At 45.4% G+C, this 21,929-nt stretch overlaps 1 protein-coding gene across 3 annotated transcripts in view; it reads right to left on the bottom strand.

Annotated features, from left to right (window-relative positions):
* Window positions 1–21,929, bottom strand: part of AP3D1 (adaptor related protein complex 3 subunit delta 1) — a 560,201-nt gene that overhangs the window by 438,022 nt on the left and 100,250 nt on the right. For all 3 annotated transcript variants that reach the window (XM_063914795.1, XM_063914794.1, XM_063914796.1), the window contains exons 2-8: window positions 21,375–21,470; window positions 16,840–16,920; window positions 16,663–16,743; window positions 16,275–16,382; window positions 15,330–15,459; window positions 14,629–14,768; window positions 387–460 (exon numbers count right to left, since the gene is read on the bottom strand). In XM_063914795.1, coding sequence (XP_063770865.1) covers window positions 387–460; window positions 14,629–14,768; window positions 15,330–15,459; window positions 16,275–16,382; window positions 16,663–16,743; window positions 16,840–16,920; window positions 21,375–21,470 — 710 coding nt within the window. The remainder of the gene's footprint in view (window positions 1–386; window positions 461–14,628; window positions 14,769–15,329; window positions 15,460–16,274; window positions 16,383–16,662; window positions 16,744–16,839; window positions 16,921–21,374; window positions 21,471–21,929) is intronic.

The following is a 21,929-nucleotide window of genomic DNA, read 5'->3' as shown; positions in this document are numbered from 1 at the left end:
ATGCCTCAAAAATGAGCAAAAACAGCCCGCATTTTCGCCAGCGCAGGATTTTCACTCCTGACAAATGTTTCACATAGGCCAAAAAACTACCGAGCTATTGCATAAGGCTAATCCCAATTCACCCTAAAAATAGCGAAAAGCTCTGTTTTTTTCATCTAGACGAAAATAACGAAGCTAATTTCATCCCCCTATATATTTTCTGTATAGTGCTGTATACAGTATGTAGATGCTACAGAAATAATGGTTATTGTTGTTACCATTATTAATAGTAAAAGTTTAGTGCAAAATTTCATCAAAATTTAAATTCAGTAACCAAATATCAAATTATTTCAAAAAGGTAAATAAAATACAATGGATAGGCAAGAGTAAATATTGAAATAACTTACCTGTGTATTAAGTTTGTCAGAGGCTCAATTAATTTCTTTCCCAGTCTTGGTTCCAAGGGAGTAAGTGCCCCAAACTACAGCCAATACAGGTGGAATAAAAGCAGAAAAACACAAATATCTGAAACCATGTGGTAATCAACACCTCTGGCCAAAAACAGATGACGATCCATGTCAACATTTAGAATAATAAGACTGTGCCATTGCTATCCTAATTTTATATGATTTCTGTTATCATATTATGTTGTTTTTTAGTTTATTTTTAGAGGGGAAGGGGGTACAGAAAAACCCACAAGAGGAGAGTACAATGGGGCAGATGTTTTAAGCCTGGAGACAGCATAAGGAAGTGATAAAGCAGTGATAAGTACAAGGTGATAAACACCAGCCAATCAGCTCCTAACTGTTAATTTACATACTGGAGGTGGTAGGCTGATGCGTTCACCACCTTGCACTTATCACTGGTTTATCACTTCCTTATGCCTTCTCCAGGTTAATACATCTGCCCCAATGTTCTTCAACTAGAACAACAATCTCAACAAAGTTAAAAGTGAAAATACAAGAGAATAAACAAAAATAAGAAAATTGCATGTGGTGGAGGAATCCAGTGTCATCCCTGCTTATCCTACATTTGGTCTCACGGAAGAGGATTTTACACCAACATAAGCACCCTTTCTACCCCAAGATAAGCATCTTTCCACAAAATGTATGAATGAAAATTGAAGAGTTATGGAAGTCTTACCATTGTTAACTCCATTTCCTTGAGATACATAGGCTCCACAGAATTTACCATGGGGAATAGGTGGTTTGGAGACAACCGGGCACCAAACAGTTAAATGTTCAGGTCCCAGGATGCACTGGGTCTTCCTCATTTACCCCACATCCAGCCCTGGGCTATCCAGTTTAGTGAACAAGCCCAAAGCAGAACAGAGGAGAAGGAAGAATGGATCACAAAAGAACACATTTATATTAGGAGAGGAGAACTAGTGACCATATAATATTATTACCCATATGCCAGGTGCGTCAGGGTAGGTATCCTATGGACCTCAAAGAAAAAGAGAGTTAACAACGATAAGTCTACCGTAACTCTTGATTTCTTCTTCCGGGTCCATAGGTTCGAAATGATTTACAATGGGGGTGTCTCAAAGCAGTTTCCACTAAAGGCGTGTACACCAGGTGTGATGCACTGTACAGCCTGACACGGACTATTTGATGTGGCCGGAGCCCAGCCCCACCAACGGTACTGAACGGTACTGAGAACCCATCACCCGAAAAAGCAGCATCTTCGAAGGCGAATGTGTCGAATGAGTAAAAACAGAAGACCATGTGCCTGCTTTACAAAATTGTTCAGACGTCAAGAGGGCCCCACAGATCTACTGGAGTGAGCTTTGATGGAATTTGGAACCAGAAGGTCTGCCTCAGTGTATGCCTGACAAAAATAGGATTTTAATTACCTACCGGTAAATCCTTTTCTCGTAGTCCGTAGAGGATGCTTGGGACCACATTAGTACCATGGGGTATAGACAGGTCCAACAGGAGCCATTGGCACTTAAAGAGTTTAATAGTTTGTGCTGGCTCCTCCCTCTATGCCCCTCCTACCAGACAGTCTAGAAACTGTGCCCGAGGAGACTGACATCTTCAAGAGAAGGATTATACACAGATAGTGGCGAGATTCATACCAGCTCACACATAAAAGGCACATCAAGCTAACTAGTTTGAAAACTCAGCAACCGCTGAAACATTGCTTACCCACTAATAACGCAGTACGTAACTAACAACAAAGTTGTACTGAACTAGATAACAACTGCAGGAAAATGAAGTGCTGGGCTGGCGCCCAGCATCCCCTACGGACTACGAGAAAAGTATTTACCGGTAGGTAATTAAAATCCTATTTTCTCTTACGTCCTAGAGCAGGCTTTTTCAACCAGTGTGCCGTGGCACACTAGTGTGCAACGACCAGTTGCAAGGTGTGCCGCGGAGCCAGAGCAGCTTCCTGTACCTTCAGAGTGAACTGTTGGCACAGGCTCTTCTTAGAGGATCAGTCGTGCTGCGGCCGTGATGTATGCCTTGAAGACGCGGCGGTGTGATATCATAGGTCACGGCCGCCGCGTCTCACCAGCCAGCCCACCTGCCTGCATACACAGCTTTCCTTGCCCACCCACATCCACACCTGCCCGACCGCCCGCTGCTCAGTATTCGCAACACTCCACTATAAACAACCCCCACCACTGAGGGACAGGGAGGAGGACAGCTGACCAGTAGGGGCTGATATTTTTTTTGTTTTTTCTCCTGTAGGGTACAATAGGATTTATGTGGGGAGAACAAGGATTTAAGGGAGGAACAATGTGAATAAATTATGTGGGGAGCAATTTTCTGTGTAGGCCAATGTGTGGATTTTTTTTTTTTTTTTTACTATGAGGGCCAATGTGTGTCTTTTGTTTTTTTTTCTGTGGGGAACGGATGGTGTGCCTTGGCAATTTTAAAATATTGTTTAGTGTGCCGCGAGTAAAAAAAAAGGTTGAAAATCACTGTCCTAGAGGATGCTGGGGTCCACATTAGTACCATGGGGTTGTACCAAAGCTCCCAGAACGGGAGGGAGAGCGCGGAGGCTCCTGCAAAACTGATTGACTGAAATTCAAGTCATCAGAGGCCAAAGTATCGAACTTGTAGAAAATCGCAAACGTGTTCGGCCCCGACCAAGTTGCTGTTCAGCAAGGTTGTAAAGTGGGCCTTAATAGATTTTGGACACGGTAATCCTGCCATAGAATAAGCGTGGATAGTGAACCTGATCCAGCGAGAGATCGTCTGCTTAGAAGCAGGACACCCAATTTTCTTGGGATCATACAGCACAAACAGAGCGTCCGATTTTCTGTGACGAGCAGTCCTCTTCACATAGATCTTCAAAGCTCTTACATCCAAGGAATTTGAAGAAATTGAGGAGTCAATAGCAACTGGCACCACGATAGGTTGGTTGATATGAAATGCCGACACAACCTTCGGAAGAAACTGCTGACGTGTCCAAAGCTCAGCTCTATCTTCACGGAAGATCAAGTGTGGCCTTTTACATGACAAAGCCCCCAACTCCGACACACGTCTAGCAGAAGCTAAGGCCAACAAAGTGACAGCCTTCCACGTGAGAAACTTGACCTCAACCTCTTGTAGAGGCTCAAACCAGTCAGACTGGAGAAACCGCAACATCACTTTAAGATACCATGCCGCCGTAGGCGGCACAAAGGGAGGTTGGATGTGCAGGACTCCTTTCAAAAAAGTCTGAACCTCAGGAAGAGCAGCCAATTGTTTCTGGAAGAAAATGGATAGGGCCGAAATCTGGACCTTTACGGATCCCAACCTCAGGCCCATATCCACACCTGCTTGCAGGAAGAGAAGAAACCATCCCAGTTGAAACTCCACCGTAGGAAACTTCTTGGACTCGCACCAAGACACATATCTTTTCCAAATACGATGGTAATGTTTAGATGTAACTCCTTTCCTAACTTGTATCAGGGTAGGAATAACCTTGTTCGGAATGCCCTTCCGATCTTGTAACAGGCGTTTAACCTCCATGCCGTCAACGTAGCCGTGGTAAGTCTTGATAGGCGAACGGCCCCTGCTGCAGCAGGTCCTCTCGAAGAGGAAGAGGCCTTGGCTCTTCTCGTAGTAGATCCAGAAGGTCCACGTACCAAGCCCTTCTCGGCCATTCTGGAGCAATGAGGATCGCTTGAACCCTTGTTCTCCTTACGAGCTTTAGGATTCTTGGGATGAGTGGAAGTGGTGGGAACACGTAAACTGACTGGAACACCCACGGAGACACCAGGGTGTCCACTGCCACTGCCTGTGGGTCCCTCGACCTGGAACAATACCACCGAAGCTTCTTGTTAAGACGAGAGGCCATCATGTCTATTTGGGGTAATCCCCAAAGGTCTGTTATTTCTTTGAACACCTCCGGATGGAGAACCCACTCCCCTGGATGGAGATCGTGTCTGCTGAGGAAGTCTGCTTCCCAGTTGACTACTCCCGGAATGACAGCGCCAACGCGTGTCTTTCTGCCCAGAGGAGGATTTTTGTCACCTCTGACATTGCAGCTCTGCTCTTCATTCCGCCCTGACGGTTTATGTAAGCCACTGTTACATGGTCAGACTGCACTTGAATGGCCCGATTTCTTAGAAGATGGGCAGCCTGAAGAAGACCGTTGTATACGGCTCTTAATTCCAGAAAGTTGATCGGTAGGCCAGCTTCCAGAATTGACTACCTTCCTTGGAAGGTCTCCCCTTGAGTGACTGCGCCCCAGAGGCTTGCATCTGTGGTTAGAAGGATCCAGTCCTGAACCCCGAACCTGCGGCCCTCTATAAGGTGAGGCAATTGGAGAAACCAGTGGAGTGAAATCATGGCCTTTAGCGACAGACAAATTCTCTGGTGCATGTGCAGATAAGATCCCGACCACTTGTCCAGGAGATCCAGTTGGAAGGACCGAGCATGAAGCCTTCTGTACTCGTGAGCCTCGTAAGAGGCCACCATCTTTCCCAGAAGGTGAATGCATTTATGAACCGACACCCAGGCTGGCTTCAGGACATCCCGAACCATTGAGTGTATCACCAACACCTTTGCCAGTGGAAGAAATACCCTCTGTACTTCCATGTCGAGGATCATCCCCAGAAAGGGCAACCTCCTGGTCAGTTCCAAGTGTGATTTTGGAAGGTTTAAAATCCAACCGTGGACTGAGGAGATCAGTCGTGAGAGCGATGGACCGCAATAGTTTCTCCCTGGACGATGCCTTTATTAGCAGATCGCCCAGATATGGAATGATGTTCACCCTCTGCTTGCGAAGGAGAACCATCATCTCTGCCATCACCTTGGTGAACACCCTCAGTGCCGTTGAGAGGCCGAATGGCGGCGCCTGGAACTGAAAATGACAGTACAACAAAGCAAAGAGGAGATACGCCTGATGCGGCAGCCAGACCGGAATGTGGTGGTACGCATACATTGATATCCAGGGATACCAGGAATTCCCCCTCTTCCAGGCCCGATATCACCGCCCTTACAAATTCCATTTTGAACTTGTACTCCTTCAGAAAGAGGTTCAGTGACTTTAGGTTCAGAATGGGCCTGACCGAACCATCCGGTTTCGGTACCATGAAAAGGTTCAAATAGTAACCCTTGTTGTGCATATGAGGTGGTACAGGCATAATGACTTATGACTCCACCAACTTCTGGATGGCGGCTTGTAGAACCACCCTGTCCGCCAGCTGAGCTGGTAAACCTGATTTGAAAAAAACGGTCAGGGGGGAGATTTTGAAACTCCAGCCTGTACCCCTGGGACACAATATCTTGCACCCAGGGATCCAGGTCAGACGACACCCAGACGTGACTGAACTGCCTGAGTCTCGCTCCCACCGGCCCCACCAGTCCACCATCATGCGGAGGACTTTGGTGTACCTATACTAGGTTTCTGTTCCTGGAAATCTGCAGCACCGGGTTTCTTTGACTTGGGCCTACCTCCCTGAAAGAAGGTGTTGGACGGCCTGGCCTTTCTGGGCTTCGTAGCCCGAAAGGGCTGTGACGACAAAAACGGTTTCTTCAGGGCAGGTGTAGCTGAGGGAAGAAAAGGAGACTTACTCGCTGTAGCCGTGGAAATCCACGCATCTATCACTTCCCCAGAGCCTGACCTGTATACGGTAGGGACTCCACACTTTTCCTGGATTCTGTGTTGGCAGACCATTGACGTAGCCACAGTCCTCGCCACGCTGAGACCGACATGGAAGAAATTCCTGTAGCCATGGAACCCAGAGCTTTCATGGATTCCACCAGAAATCCCGCTGAATCCTGAATGTTGCGCAAAAATAAGCAAACATCCTCCTTATCCATAGTATCCAAATCTTCAAGTAAGGTGCCAGACCACTTTACTATAGCTTTGGCAATCCAAGCACTGGCAATAGTGGGACGTAGTATTGCCCCTGAAGCCGTGTACATGGATTTGAGCTTATTATCAATCTTACGATCAGCCGGCTCTTTCAAGGCGGTAGATCCCGGAACAGTCAACACCACCTTTTTGAAAGTCTGGACACTGACGTGTCAACAATAGGCGGGTTTTCCCATTTTTTCCTATACTCAACAGGGAAAGGAAATGCCACCTGAACCCTCTTAGGGATCTGGAATTTTTTCTCAGGGATTTCCCAAGCCTTTTCAAAAATTGCATTTAATTATTTTGACGGAGGGAAGGTTAGTGAGGCTTTCTTACTCTCAGTGAAGTAAGCCTCCTCAACCTGCTCAGGTGGTGTATCATTAATGTTCAACACATCCCTAATAGCCTCTATCATCAACTGCACCCTTTTAGCAAGAGATGCTGTCCCCCGTAACCCATCATCGCCGTCAGAATCTATCTCGGTGTCATCCTGCATAAATTGTGCTAAAGGACGCTTATGGGAGTAAACAGCGGGGGGACCAGAGGTACCAGAACTGGGCCAGACTGCCATATTCTGCAGCAATTGGGTAGCAGATTCATTTTGTGCAACCCTATGTGATTGATAGAGGATAACTACTCAGGCTCCCTTGCTGGAATCTGTGCTAAATCAGTGCAATCCCGATTTTATCGAATGGGATCATCTTGAGAGGACAAGTCCTCTGCAGAATATGACACAGAGACCCTGGACATTGCTAGTGGTGACCACAAACACTCCACACACACACACAGGGGATTCAGACAGAGTTTCTCCCCAAGAATGGCAAGAGAGAGACAGAGATTGGAGCCAACCCACACACAGCGCTTTTATACAAACAAGGGAGACCCCTTATGAGTGCTGTGTACCTTAATAGGTTACACAGCCATTTTTCAGCCCCCCCACCCCTTCTACAACTCCCTGGTACCGTGAGATAGCTGGAGATTGTTGTGGAGGGACTTGCTTCTTTCCTGGACAGCGCTGTGCAGGCAGGAAAATGGCGCTGAACGCTGCTGGGTCCGCTCTGAGAAGCTCCGCCCCCAAAATGGCACTGTCTTCCCGCTCTTCATAGGATTATACTGGCCTGAGGATTGATGCTGGCTGAGATCCGAGGACCTCAGCAGGCTGTGTGACCAGTGTAGAGTATAGGCACAGACTCAGGGCACCCCTCACAGCGCCGCACAATACCGATGAGCCTCCTGGAGCACAATTAATACTGCACTCCTACCCTGATGCTGCCATCTTCACACCGGCCCCCCGCTTGTGAGGGGGGTTGGTGACTCACTCTCCACTATCTTCAGCTCTGTAAGGGGGTGGCGGCATGCTGCTGGGGTGAGCGATCCCCTGCGGCGGGGGAACGATCTATCCCCTCTGGAGCTCAGTGTCCAGTCAGCGGAGACAGTGGCTCACACCCCGCAGGGCGGACACTACTCCCCCCCTCAGTCCCTCGCTGCAGGGAGGCTGTTGCCAGCAGCATCCCTGTAAAACAAACTCTAAAAATAAATTTAACTAAGGAAACTCTGAAGAGCTCTCCTAGCTGTGACCGGCTCCTCCGGGCACATTTTCTAAACGGAGTCTGGTAGGAGGAGCATTGAGGGAGGAGCCAGCCCACACTCTCAAACTCTTAAAGTTTGAATGGCTCCTAGTGGACACGTCTATACCCCACTAATGTGGACCCCGGCATTCTCTAGGATGTAAGAGAAAGTCATTTGAAGCAATTTAGGTAGTGTCTGCTTGTTAGCAGGTCAGCCTCTTTTGTAAAATCTGTATAGAACAAAAAAGTTTGGTTCGATCCACAAAAATTCGAAGTGCACAAATAACATCCAGTAAGGCTTCACCTGCAGTGATGGTGGAGGATTGAAAAGCTGGCACAACAATCTCCTGATTGATATGAAACCTGGAGGCAACTTTAGGGAGGTAGCCAGACCTAGTTCTAAGGACAGCCCTATCCTGGTGAAAAACAAAAAGGGGGAGCGACGTGATAACGCTTCTTGGTCAATGGCAAGAAGGAAGAGTGTCTTCCACGTAAACAATTTCAGATCCACAGATTCCAAGGGTTCAAATGGTGAATCTGTAAGACCTGAAGCTCCATAGACAAGTGCCACGGGGCCACAAGAGGGACAAAGGGAGGTCGTATCCTGAGAACTCTATGAAGGAAAGTCTGGACATCAGGTCTAAGAACAATCTTACGTCGGAACTATACTGGCAGGACTAAACTTACACGTTAAGAATCACCAAGCGAAGGCCCAGATCCAATCCTACTAGTAGAAAGGCCAGGACTCTAGCCACCCTACAGGTTTCAGGATCGGGACTTCTAGGTGCACACCACCTAAAGTACGAGTGCCATATTCTGTTGTAAATCCTTGACGAGGCAGGTTTAAGAGCCCTGAGCACTGTCTCCACTACCTTGCAAGAGAAACCCCTCAAATGGAATGCCTCAAGAGCCACACCATCAAAGACAGACGAGCCAGGTTTGGGTGTAGACATGGTCTCTGAATTAACAGATCTGGCCGTAGAAGCAGTCTGAGAAGATTGACCCTGAAGGTCTGCAAACAAAGGATGTCTTGGCCAATGCGGAGCCATGATGACCACAGTGTCTTTCTGTCTGAACTTGCGAATCGCTCTTGGAAGGAGTGATACTGGAGGAAAGATGTTAGCCAGACTGAAAATCCAACTTACTGCCAGAGTGTCCACAAAAGCTGCGCTGGGATCTCTGGTTCTGTACCCGTACCTCAGTACCTTGAAATTGTGGCGTGATGCCATGAGATGAGATGCCCCACTTGTCTGCCAATATTTGAAATATTTCCGGATGCAGAGACCACTCTCCAGAGTGTACGTCCTGACAGCTAAGGAATTTCTGAAATGAACATTGCCGGGAAGTGATGTTCTGCCCAAGTGAGAATTAAGGATACCGCGGTCGCATTGTCAGACTGTACCTGAACAGGTCTGCCGTGAAGAAGATCCTGTGCCTGAAGGAGTACTTCATACACTGTCAGAATCTCCAGAATGTTGATGGGCATACGGCTGTCCCGTACTGCAAATAGTCACTGAAAAGCCTGGTGACAAGCCTCAGGGAACTTGCAGGGGTGCCTTGGATTGGTGGTACAGGACCAATTCAGATTATTTATGGTCAATGATATAGGCGAAACCAGTGCTGGTGGTTGCCAATCATAAAATATGTGGACAAACAGAAGCAAATCTTGTCCCTCACCATACAATTGCACCTAAGGGCAATTTAAATTCATTTACTATTTCTTTCTAAATTTCTCAGTAAGAAACTTTTGACCTAGGGATGCTGTGAAAAAAAGTCTGATACTCTAGGGCGCCGTGATTCAGAAAAGTTTGGGAACCACCAATATAGTCTTTTACAAGTAAATGTGAAGTACAACAAAGGCTCTTAAACACCTGGTACGGGTTACAGGATAGGAAATACAGGGATCGATATACAGTACATCATGTCACAAATGGTAGGGGTCTGAGACGCTGGTATGGACACTGAATCTTCATCAGGTCATCCACAGACTGTCTTAAGTATTAAGTATCTTTCTCATTGTGGGACAATTTATGTGAACTATTTGAGATCATCCCTTTTAATGAATCAAACCATACTGGCTCGGACCCACTAGCCTGAGAATGTGTGTACTATCCTGAGTACACTGTAGTGATCCCCCTGGGGAAGAAAAACACTCTGCCGTGCATGAGACACACTCCTTTGACATTGTAAAATGTGAAAGAACACACCCACACAGGAGAATGGTTAAAAGCACAGGTAACCCACACAGAGCCCTCTAGGCAGACACAGAGTATGATGGAGCCAGCCACAGACCGCCCTTATAGCTAATGCCAAGCTTAGCTGGGTCGTAAACTAAGTACCCTTAATAGTAGTCTAATATTGCTCCCCCCACCCCCCTTGATATGACCCCCTGGTACCGCTGAGGTAATCTGGAGTCCTTGTGGAGGAGCTGCGCTTCCCTGCCAGTCTGTCTGTATAAGCAGCAGAAGAAAAATGGTCTTCCCTTTTTTTTATACTGGCTAAGGTGATTTTGTTGCTTAACAGTGGGTCAGAGCCCCTGTAAGCGCTGTGTCTGTGTGGGTAGTTGTTTAAAAACTGCTCAGCTGACCCCTCATTGCGGTGCAGCAATGCCGATCTGGACCTGGAGATGCAGCCTGCACTTAGAGCTGCGCTCCTACCCTTGTGCTGCCATAATAGCCGGCGACCCTTTAACCGGGACGCCAGCATAGCAATCCCCACTGTTCTAACTTCTGGCTCTGTTAGGGGTGGCAGCGTGCTGCAGTAATGTACGCTCGCCGTGGTGGGGCTTGCAAATGGTTCCCTCAGGAGCTCAGTGTTCTGTCAGCAGTGAACGGGACCATTAACCCTATAGGAGGTTGGGCCGGCCGTCCCCCATAAGTTCCACGAAGCAGACAGGCTGGTGCCAACCAGCCCTGTCTGAAAATAACAAACAGAAAATAAATGCAGAAAACTCTTCAGGAGCTTCCCTAAGCGTGACAAGCTCCTCGGGCACATTTTCTAAACTGAGTCTGGTAGGAAGGGCATAGAGGGAGGAGCCAGCGCACACTATTGATTTCTTAAAGTGCCCAAGGCTCATAGTGGACCTGTCTATACCCATGGTACTAAATGGACCCCAGTATCCTCTAGGACGTAAGTGAAAAAAAAAACTTCGTAAAGGGCCAAAGACATTGTCAGCTACCCAACTCTGAAGAACAGAGTGGGGATTGCAGAGAACTGTGTTTTTATTCACTGAACTCCCTCCTTGAGTGAAGAAAAAATTATGTGATTTAGAATGACAATTAGATTGCTCCATTTAGGGGTATATTCAATTGCGGTGGAATTGCCTAAATTGTCGAAAAACGGGTCATTTTCGACACAAAAAAACCTATCGAATTTGATTCCACAAATCAATACAGTACTTTTCTACAAAAAAACTGCCGTTTCATTTTCGACTTTTTGCAATTCGACATGTCTGCAATGTTAAAAATGTGGCTTTTCGACAAAAGTATATTCAATTGAAGAATGTCGATTCAACAACAGTGCTTTTCGACAGTCATTTCGTCAATTTCATTCAACCTCATTTTTCTGTCGTGATCTAATAATTTTTTTTTAAAACATGTATTTTTTGGTGCTTTTATGATTGCTAATAGCATATCTATTTATATTTGAAGGGATTATCTACTTGGTTTGTCTATTTAGGAGCCACAAGTAATATTTAATCGATTTTTTAAAATATTTTTTATTTTTTTACGGACTACAATATTATGGAGAGATCAGTGCATGTTTCTCAGTTGGAAGGGGTGTTGAAAGTGTTAAAAAGCCTGGAAAAAAAATGCGTGGGGTCCCCCCTCCTAAGCATAACCAGCCTCGGGCTCTTTGAGCCGGTCCTGGTTGTAAAAATACGGGGAAAAAATTGACAGGGCTTACCCCCATATTAAAACAACCAGCACCGGGCTCTGCACCTGGTCCTGGTGCAAAAAATACGGGGGACAAAAGACGTAGGGGTATATGCAATTGCGGTCGAATTCCGGCGTGAATTCGACCGTTTTTGGATTCGACACAATTCGACAGTCGAAACCCTCCCGCCGGGACCCAAATTCGACATATTTAATAAATAACGGATTCGACAGTCCCGCTGTCGGAAAACGGACCGATTCACGAATAGTGGGCGGCCTGGATTCGACTTCATGGACGGCACAAAAGTGTTCAAAAAATCCTGAAAAAAATGCGTGGAGTCCCCCCTCCTAAGCATAACCAGCCTCGGGCTCTTTGAGCCGGTCCTGGTTGTAAAAATACAGGGGGGAAAAATGACAGGGGTTACCTTGTATTTTAACAACCAGCACCAGGCTCTGCGCCTGGTGCCAAAAATACGGGGGACAAAAGACGTAGGGGTCCCCCGTATTTTTCACACCAGCACCGGGCTCCACTAGCCAGAGAGATAATGCCACTGCCGGGGGACACTTTTATATTGGTCCCTGCGGCCGTTGCATAAAATCTTCAACTAGTCACCCCTGGCCGGGGTACCCTGGAGGAGTGGGGACCCCTTAAATCAAGGGTCCCCCCCCTCCAGCCACCCAAGGGCCAGGGGTGAAGACCGAGGCTGCCCCCCCCCCATCCAAGGGCGGCGGATGGGGGGCTGATAGCCAGAGTGTAAAATGAAAGAATATTGCTTTTTGTAGAAGAACTAGAAGTCCCAGCAAGCCTCCCCGCAAGCTGGTACTTGGAGAACCACAAGTACCAGCATGCAGGGGGGGGAAACGGGCCCGCTGGTACCTGTAGGTCTACTACAAAAAAAAATACCCAAATAAAAACAATACACACACACACACACACACACACACACACACACACACCGGAACTCCGTGCCTCAGACATGCCTCACACGTGTACAGCACACTCACAGACACACTGGGACTTATCTGGGGATAGACCCACAGTAAAATCTGTCAGAGGGACACAGTATAGGAGCAGCCAGTTCACAAACCCAGCGCCAGTATGTAATGAGTGTGAACACAGAATGCCCACAGCCCAATAGCGCTTTTATACAGATAATCACACTATAAAATGCACCACAACGCCTTGTGCCCCCCCCAAATATCACCCTGTACTTGTCAGAAGTGGAGAGGACCAGCGTGTTCTCTGCAGCCTGAGGAGAGAGAAAATGGCGCTGAGCAGTGTGCTGGCTGCCTGAGGAAGAAGCTCCGCCCCCGCAATGGCGCGTCCTTACACTCAGTAATCACTTGTAATATTTATATTGGCGGGGGTAGGTCTGTACCCCCTTTTAGCCAGTTTTGAGGTATATTTTTGCTGCCCAGCAGATATCCCTGAAAATAAAAGACCTAACAAGTCTTTTCAGAGAAACTCAGTAGAGCTCCTCAGAGTGCATCCAGTCTTCCTGGGTACATTTCTAAAACTGAGGTCTGGAGGAGGGGCATAGGGGGAGGAGCCAGTTCACACCCATTGAAAAGTCTTAAGAGTGCCCATGGCTCCTGCGGAACCGCCTATGCCCCATAGTCTTGATGTGGTCCCCAGCATCCTCTAGGATGTATGAGAAAACAATATTCTTTTTTTTGTCACAAAAGGCTATCAGCCCCCCATCCGCCGCCCTTGGATTGGGGGGGGGGAGGGGGGGGGGGGGAAGCAGCCTCAGGCTTCACCCCTGGCCATTGGGTGGCTGGAGGGGGGGAACCCCTTGATTTAAGCGGTCCCCACTCCTCCAGGGTACCCCGGCCAGGGGTGACTAGTTGGGGATTTAATGCCACGCCCACAGGGACCTATATATAAAAAGTCTCACTCGGCTGTGGCATTATCTCTCTGACTAGTGGAGCCCGGTGCTGGAGGAAAAAATACGGGGGACCCCTACGTTTTTTGTCCCCCGTATTTTTTGCACCAGGACCAGGCGCAGAGCCCGGTGCTGGTTGTTTAAATATGGGGGAACCACAGTAAATTTTTTCCCCGTATTTTAACAATCAAGACCGGCTCAAAGAGCCCGAGGCTGGTTATGTTTAGGAGGGGGGACCCCACGCAATTTTTTTCAGGATTTATTGAACACTTTTGTGATGTCCATGAAGTCGAATCCAGGCAGCCCACTATTCGTCAATTGGTCCGTTTTTCAACAGGGGGACTGTTGAATCCGTTATTTATTGAATATGTCGAATTCGGGTCCCGGCTGGAGGGTTTCGCCTGTCGAATTGTGTCGAATCCAAAAACTGTCGAATTCACGCCGGAATTCGACCGCAATTGAATATACCCCTTAGTCTTCTCAGAATGATTTTTTTTTTTTTTAACTCAAATATTTTTATTGAAAATGAACATTTCTCCATTACAGCTAGTACTCAGTCACATTTAAGTACACAACAGTGATAGTACAAATTAACTATAAAGTATCATAAAGATGAGGGGTATTTATTTTGAAACCCCCATGCCACCCATTTCTAGGTTCTAGACTTCTGCATTTTTTTGTTTTGGGTTAGAGCAGTGCGTCTTTCCAGGTACCTAGAAAATCCAATTATGTCTAAATTCTAAAGAGTTTCAATGCATCTTTGTGGAAAAAATATTAACCACTTCTCTCTTTGTCTGTCTCTCAGCAAAAATATTTCAGTACAGATGGAAGCTGCAATATAAATTTCTTACAGCTATGAAAAGGAGTTAAATAATGACACTAAAATATAAATAGATATCACACATGAGGAACTCAACAAGCCGATTTCTTTCATTTTACACTCAGGCTAAGGTGTGAGTAGAACACCAAGTGGAGAAGCTGTTAATTAGAATGCAAAAGAAATTGAGGAGCAATGCTTACCAATTTGATGATTTTAATTAAGACCCAGTTGTTAGTAGATGAAGTCATGAGTTTGAAGAACAGGGGGGCCAACGATAGGTAATTTTTGGGGTTTCGGCGGGCTAGTTCACAAATGACATTCACTGCTGCAGACTGCACCCCTGGTAAAGTAATTAAAAGGTCACTTCATACAACACAATAAAAAATATAATGTTGTTACATGTAAGTACAGATGTGTCCACATACACTATCCTCAAATTCCACCAAATAGCCCCGGTCAGTGTGCCATGAGCTTCGCTACTTAGCAACCCCTAAACACTAATGCAAAGTACCTAGTGAACTATATGAGAGCTAAGACACAAAACTTCAGCAAAAAGTAGCACAATGAAAGGAAAAGTAGCAAAGTACCTAGTACACTGTATGCAAACCATGATGCAAAATGGTTTTAAAAGTATGCAGCCTGTGGTACGATGCGGTAGGAGTGACCGCACCATGCATCAACTACAAATTTCTACAAATTCCTTTGCAGCAAAAACACTAATCATAATTACTTAGTACTCTATTTGTGAGACTCAAAATAGACGAAAAAGTAGCACATTGAAAGAAAAAGTAGCAAAGTTTAGGAAAGTCAAAATAAACAGAACAGTGCCAGGTATTTTGCGCTATATGGTGTAAGAGAGATAGTGTCTGAGGATATCTCTGTAAACAGTACAAAAGCTTACCTGGGTCAGGGTCCTCCAGTTTTTCTTTGAGTCTTGGGAAGGCTGGTCGCAGAGACTCTGGGTACTTCAGAAAAACTTTGTACATTATCAGGACCGACTTTTTCCTAATATATGGCTTTGTGTGGGACATCTACATGGTACAGATTAAATGTAAACTGTTATTAAACAACAACAATGCCTTTTATGTCAAATGTGTGACAATATATTGTAAAATCTCTACATATAGAACGGTGCATCAAACTCCATATTAATATAAGCTTTGCATTTTAGCATTTTAAAATGTTATTCCTCTAGTTCTATTACCACTGTTTAGCACTTTATATTCATCAAGAAATTGACACACCTCTGCCAGTCTATTCCTTCACTGGCAGCCTGGGAACTACCAAAGGATAAAACCAAAGGTGTACAGTACATTTTCAGTAGGTGCCTTTCCCAAATGTAAGCCTGGCAAATTAATAAAATGATACACTTGACAATGTCAAATCTCTCTGTAGATATCATATTGGTCAGTACGGATGGCGTGATGGTTAGCATTACTGCACTGAGGTCATGGGTTTGATTCCCACCATGGCTCTAACTGTGCAGAGTTTGTATATTCTCCCCGTACTTGCGTGGGTTTCCTCCCGGTACTCCGGTTTCCTCCCACAATCCAAAAATATATTGGTAGGTTAATTGGATCCCAACAAAATTAGCCCTAGCATGAATGTGTGTGTGTGTACATGTGATAAGGATGTGGCAGGGACTGATGTGAATGATCAAATATTCTCTGTAAAAGTGCTGCGGAATGTGTGCGCGCGCTATATAAATAATATCATCATCATAAAGAAATAACTGGTTATCTATTCTGTGCAATTCAAGATAGACAGGCAGACTTTTTGCTCATGCCCTACAACAGAGTCACAATTAAAAAAGAACTATACTAAATTGTGAGAAAAGTCTCATTACCAGTGTCATTATGTCGTTAGCCAAGTCCCTGGCCAAGTCAGGAGTGACAAAGCAAGACAAGCCAGTCAGGGCAACCCCTGTATCATACTGATTGGGACTGCTGAGATCCTGTAAAGATATGGTAATAGCACAGTTATAGAAAAGATCTGTTAACTCTGCAACAAAACAGATGTACAATAGGTTCAGCTTTCCTTATTACAGAAGAAATCTAGGTGCATTATAGTGGGCGGCCAAAACGGGAAGTTATTAGTTTAATAACAAGAACATATTCTTAGACAATGCTTCTGCTATTTTAATGGATGGGAAAATAGTAAAATCTATGGTGCTATGAAACTGGCAAATTAAGAATTTATAGATTACAATGCTGAGGTGCTGGATTATCACTCACCTTCCTAATTTGGTTTGTGGTCAGCATAATGACATCGGTCCCCTCATGAAAGCACTGTGAAGCAGCTAGGTACCCAATCCTCTGCAGAGCACACAAGTAAACAAGTCATGCTTTATATGGACATCAGACTTATTAATGAATTAGTTTTCAAGGATGACATTGAGTTCTCTATCTTACCTTAAAAGTAAACTTTGAGGCGCTCATCACCTCAATGATATTGAATGCAGCCCAGCTGATGTCATAGCCCAGCATTTGCAACTGTTGACCAAACACAAAATGTTCCACATTAAAGTACTGCAGAAAAAGACAAGCCTCCTTTCACAGAAAAGCCCATATATTCCAGCTAACTAGCGTTTAATAACTAACCCTTTTCTGATGCTTAATTTTTATAACCACCGCTAAAATTTTAATTAACAGGCAGTATGTATTCAGTAACCTAAGTAACTGTGTGATGAGCTAATACCAGAAGCAGAAATGGTCGTGGCCAACTACAATAGTCCCAGATTAAGACTAGGACAGAGGACAGTATCCAACTTAATAACTTGCCCGGTGTGGTCGCATCATATGTAATCGCACCTGGCTGGGCTTCCCCTGGCATAGTTGCATCTGATGAGACCAGTCAGAAAACTGGATTTTGGTATTTATCAGTAAATCCCTATCTCAGATTCCACAAGGAACACTGGAAGGCTTAAGACCGTGGGGTATAGATGGCGGTAGATGGAGCCGGCGCTTTAAGAATGTAATGATGTGACTAGCTCCTCCCCCTCTATGCCCCACCCCTTCCTCTGGACCAGTTAAGAAACTAAGTCCGAGGAGAGACAGAAGACCAGACTACAGAGGAGGTGAATTAGAGGTTTCAGAACGTGAAAACCAGAATAAGGTAACAGAACTGTGAACCCAGGTGAAACGAGAATATGCAAACAGATACACAATAGTAGCATAAACAGTCACAACTAAATGCCAAGTAGCATAAAATATGGCAGGAAAGAGGCGCTGGGTGGGCGTCCACTGTCCCCTGTGGAATCGGAGAAAGGGATTAACAGGTAAGTACCAAAATACAGTTTTCACCTTCATCCACTAGGAGACACAGGAAGGCTTAAGACTGTGGGGACGTCACAGAGCTCCCTTGTTGGGCGGGAGAGCGCTGAGATCCCTGCAAAACCACATGGCCAAATTGACAGGCAGAAGCGGCAAAAGTATCAAACCGGTAAAACTTAAGGAAAGTATGCCGGACTGACCAAGTAGCCGCCCTACATAATTGGGTCAAGGAGACCCCCCTGGCAGCCACCCAGGAGGTGCCAACTGACCTAGTAGAGTGGGCAGAAATGGACCGAGGTGGCTGTAGAGATGAAGCCACATAAGTAAGGCTGACGAACAGTAAACCGAATCCAACGACATACCGTCCGTTTGGAAGCAGGCCAACCAGGATGAGAGGCGTCAAAGAATAAAGAAGGCGTCCGTCTTCTGAAGAGAAGATGTTCTGTCCACGTATATCTGTAAAGCTCTAACAACATCGAGAGACTTTGTGGTAAGAGAATCATCAGCAAGAACTGGAACCAATATCTGTTGGTTAATGTAGAAAGCAGAGACCGCCTTTGGTAAAAAACATACGAGTTCATAATTCCGCTCTGTCGGAATGGAATACAAGATATGGTGTTTACAAGAAAGGGCTCCCAGTTCAGAGACTCATCTGGCAGCGTCCAATGCCAACAGTAAAACCCCCTTCCATGTGAGGTATTTGGGATTCGTAGATTCCAAAGGTTCAAAAACAGAGCACTGTAAAAAGGAAAGAACCAACTCCAGGTCCCATGGGACCATAGGAGGAGAAGTAGGTGGCCTCAATCTAATGACACCCTGAAAAATAAAAAATAAAAAGTCTGTATTTCAAATATCAGGGCCAGCTTCTTCTGGAAAAATATGGAAAGCGCCGATACTTGCACCTTCAATGAGCCCAAACGGAGTTCAGCGGTGTAGCCAGAGTGAAAGTAAAAGCAACAGTCTGGATAACTTGAACGAGTTTCGCACCAAGTAACAAACCTTCCAAATCCATGGTTCGAATTATGACAGGAACAACCGAAAAGGGAATGCCTTTATCCTTGAAAATTGCCGCCTCATCAGCCAAGTCGGCAATCGTAGACGCCTTAAGTCTGGATAGACGAAATGGCCTTGTAGGAGCAGATCCTCTCGTAGTGCAAGCGGCCACGGATCGTCCACGAGCAACAGATGCAGATCGCCGTACCATGATCTGCGAGGCCAGTCTGGTGCCATGAGGAACACCGTGGCCCTTTCCCTGTTCAACCGCGTCTTCTCAAGTGGATGCAGTGGAAACGGCGGGAACAGGTTCACAAAGCTGTAAGTCCAGGAAGTTGTCACGGCATCCACCGCCTCTGCTTGCGGGTTCCTCGTACGTGAGCAGTAGCAGGGAAATTTGTGATGTCCATGTGTTGCACGTCGAGAATGAGGCATTGAATGCCAAGGGAGCGGAAGCGCAGTAATGAGAGCGGTGAGATATAAATTGAGGACACGGAGGGACTGAACTGTACTTCTGAGGAAGCGACAGATTCCAAAAGGAGGCAGGGAAACGCGTCAAGCCAATATTTACCATATTCCTGCACCACCAGAGTGGAATTTATTCAATACTACACTGTGCATGAATGCTGAAACAGTTTAACTGAGAGGTCCTCCAGAGATGACTGCAATACAAGGCTAAAGCGCCAGCGGCCGGGAGGACCACATACAGCAGAACAAAACAAAGAGTGATGAGACCACATATAACCCTTCTTTAAAAGTATCTGGCCAGATTCAATAATATTACTTATTGAAGGGATTATCTATTATATGCTGAACTTATTAGACCACACACTTACAATTATAAATAGATGTTGCTGGTAATATTTTCCATCAATAGCATAAGTCCTTGAGCAGCTGGTGTGGGCTGAATTGACACCAACTGGATACATTGTTTTGAGCTAATTGCTAAACTTCATATGCTCACAGCTAAAGAACTGATGTAGCCAATTGTTTCTTTTTAAGCAACCTGTGTAAGATGAACTGTTAATAACCAAATACAGTGTTTCTTCATAAATTTATCAGACAGCAAGCTAATAACTCTCCACAGAAAGGTGGAGCACCTTTTTGAAATACCTCAGGGACTGAGATCCCTGTAGCCTGGAACCAGTTTTAGGCAACTGTGACAGGGTCGACCCAGTAGCCCCCTCGATGCAGACAGGCAGGGGCAGTCGGCTGCCTTTGTAAAATGGTTTGTCAGTTCTGCACTAGCTGTGCACTATGAAGCCACACTTAAATATAGACAAATCTGAAAATAACCAATATAAATAGTGCTAACAGCCAAATCTTTAAATAGCACTTTACTTCTTGGTGGTGCTCCCAAAATACTTTTGTAGATTAACTACACATATATGAAAAAAGAAAAGTCTTTTCTTTTTTCATATATGTGCAGTCGGCTGCCTGTCTGTCCTCATTAGAAAAAAAATCCTACTTGTAAAAAAGAATAAGCACTGGAGTAGCCCAGAGACACATCCGGCTCCCTCGGGCACATTTCTAAAAATGGTCTAGAAGGGTGGCATAGAGGGGGAGGAGCCAGTCACATCATTAAATTCTTAAAGTGCCGGCTCCATCTACCACCATCTATACCCCATGGTCTTAAGCCTTCCAGCGTCTCCTAGTGGATAAAGGAGAAACACCTGGCCACTCTGTACTCATGTTCCCTCTCCCAGTAGCTGCCGTGCAGCTAAGCACTGCTGATTGGGCAACCTGGCTACATTTCCCCACCTGGTCGCTGTCGATGTTGTGACAGTCCGATCAATGATAGAAATAGATCATCAGTTGATATCATTTTGGATTTTAGTCTTTTTTTTTATGTTATTGGTTTAAAAAAAAAAAAAAAAGGTGAATATACGTTAAACTAATGCAGGGTATTGTGAGTTTGCAAGGAAAAACCTGTGCTGCTCATTGATTTTACGCTAGCCACCACAACTGTCATCATTAGCATCTGCACTTGAGCCGTCAGATACAGGCTTCCTTTCTCCATATGCAAGACACGGAGCTTCTGATACATGCCCACAACGCTCTAATGGCACTCCCACAAGTAAGGGTGGAAATATGCAACCGTTTTGCCACCACACAGATCATGCCCAGAAATACCCTATTTCAGGAACTTCAGATCTGGTCAAACTGCGTCCAACTCAAAAAAAGGACAGGCATAAACAAACTTGCATAAAGTAGCTTTTGCGCCTGCCCTTTATGCAAAAACTCGCCTTTTGCATCCGTGAAGAAAGATCTTCGCGACTGAGTATCAGTCCGTTTATGAGCAGAGTAGTACTCTATTCATTAAGTTGTCATGGGACTTCGCAAGTTCAAAAATACGCACGCATGGACATCATTAAGACTTAACCATTACAAAGAGCAATGGACAAACATTTTAAAACAAAAACTTACTTTACTTAACATTACAAGGGAAATCCAATTGCCGGGCAAGTTAATGCAGCAACTGTCACAGTTTACAGCAGCTTGAACTCACACAAAACAGAGTGAGCCACGAGACAGCGGGTAAAGGTTACTAGTTGCCATCGCAGCGGCGTTGAAACGCCAGCAACAACTCGCGCCCTTTGCACGCAATTGGATTCCTCCCTATATGTGATGAATTGCAGTGAGAGAAATGTAGTATGTAAAGGAGAAAGGTCATTACTCACATATGTCAGCTTGCAGACGGCATTGGCTTTTACTGCAATATTGTCTTGTTTAAGCTCTTGCTTGATCTCGTCGATGCAGTGAGAGATATACTTTGCCTGTAAAAAAATTAAGTGGTCAATGAAATTATGTAAACATGAACATTTCTATTACAGAATGGTATAAACCTCACAATGAGCTTCATCACAGGACATTTGCTGTAATTAACCTAATGTCGTCTCAGCCCTTTGGAAACTGGGTAATTCCATCTCCCTTGTGTTCCATTTTTGACAGGTCAATGGAGGATGGAAGCTCACACAGAGATCAGTTATATCTATGTAGAGATGCCACAACAGTGCATTACTCTGATAAGCAAAGTACTTTCACTAGCCCCTCTCCAGTACTACAATCCATATATGGGAATTTAGTTTACAGCAGCCTGAAATACTTTTTGTACCCTGAACTTATACTTGCTCTAGTTAAGCAACAGCATGGAGTTATTGTGGGGAATTCTTTAACCAGTTACTAGCTCTTGAGAGTGTGTTAGATCACAAACAGTAAAGGCCCCCCATCTGCGA

This window comes from Pseudophryne corroboree, chromosome 1, assembly GCF_028390025.1.
Source record: "Pseudophryne corroboree isolate aPseCor3 chromosome 1, aPseCor3.hap2, whole genome shotgun sequence".
Lineage (NCBI taxonomy): Eukaryota > Metazoa > Chordata > Amphibia > Anura > Myobatrachidae > Pseudophryne > Pseudophryne corroboree.
Note: the sequence above shows the minus strand (reverse complement) of the source record. Positions and strands in the feature narration are given on the sequence as shown.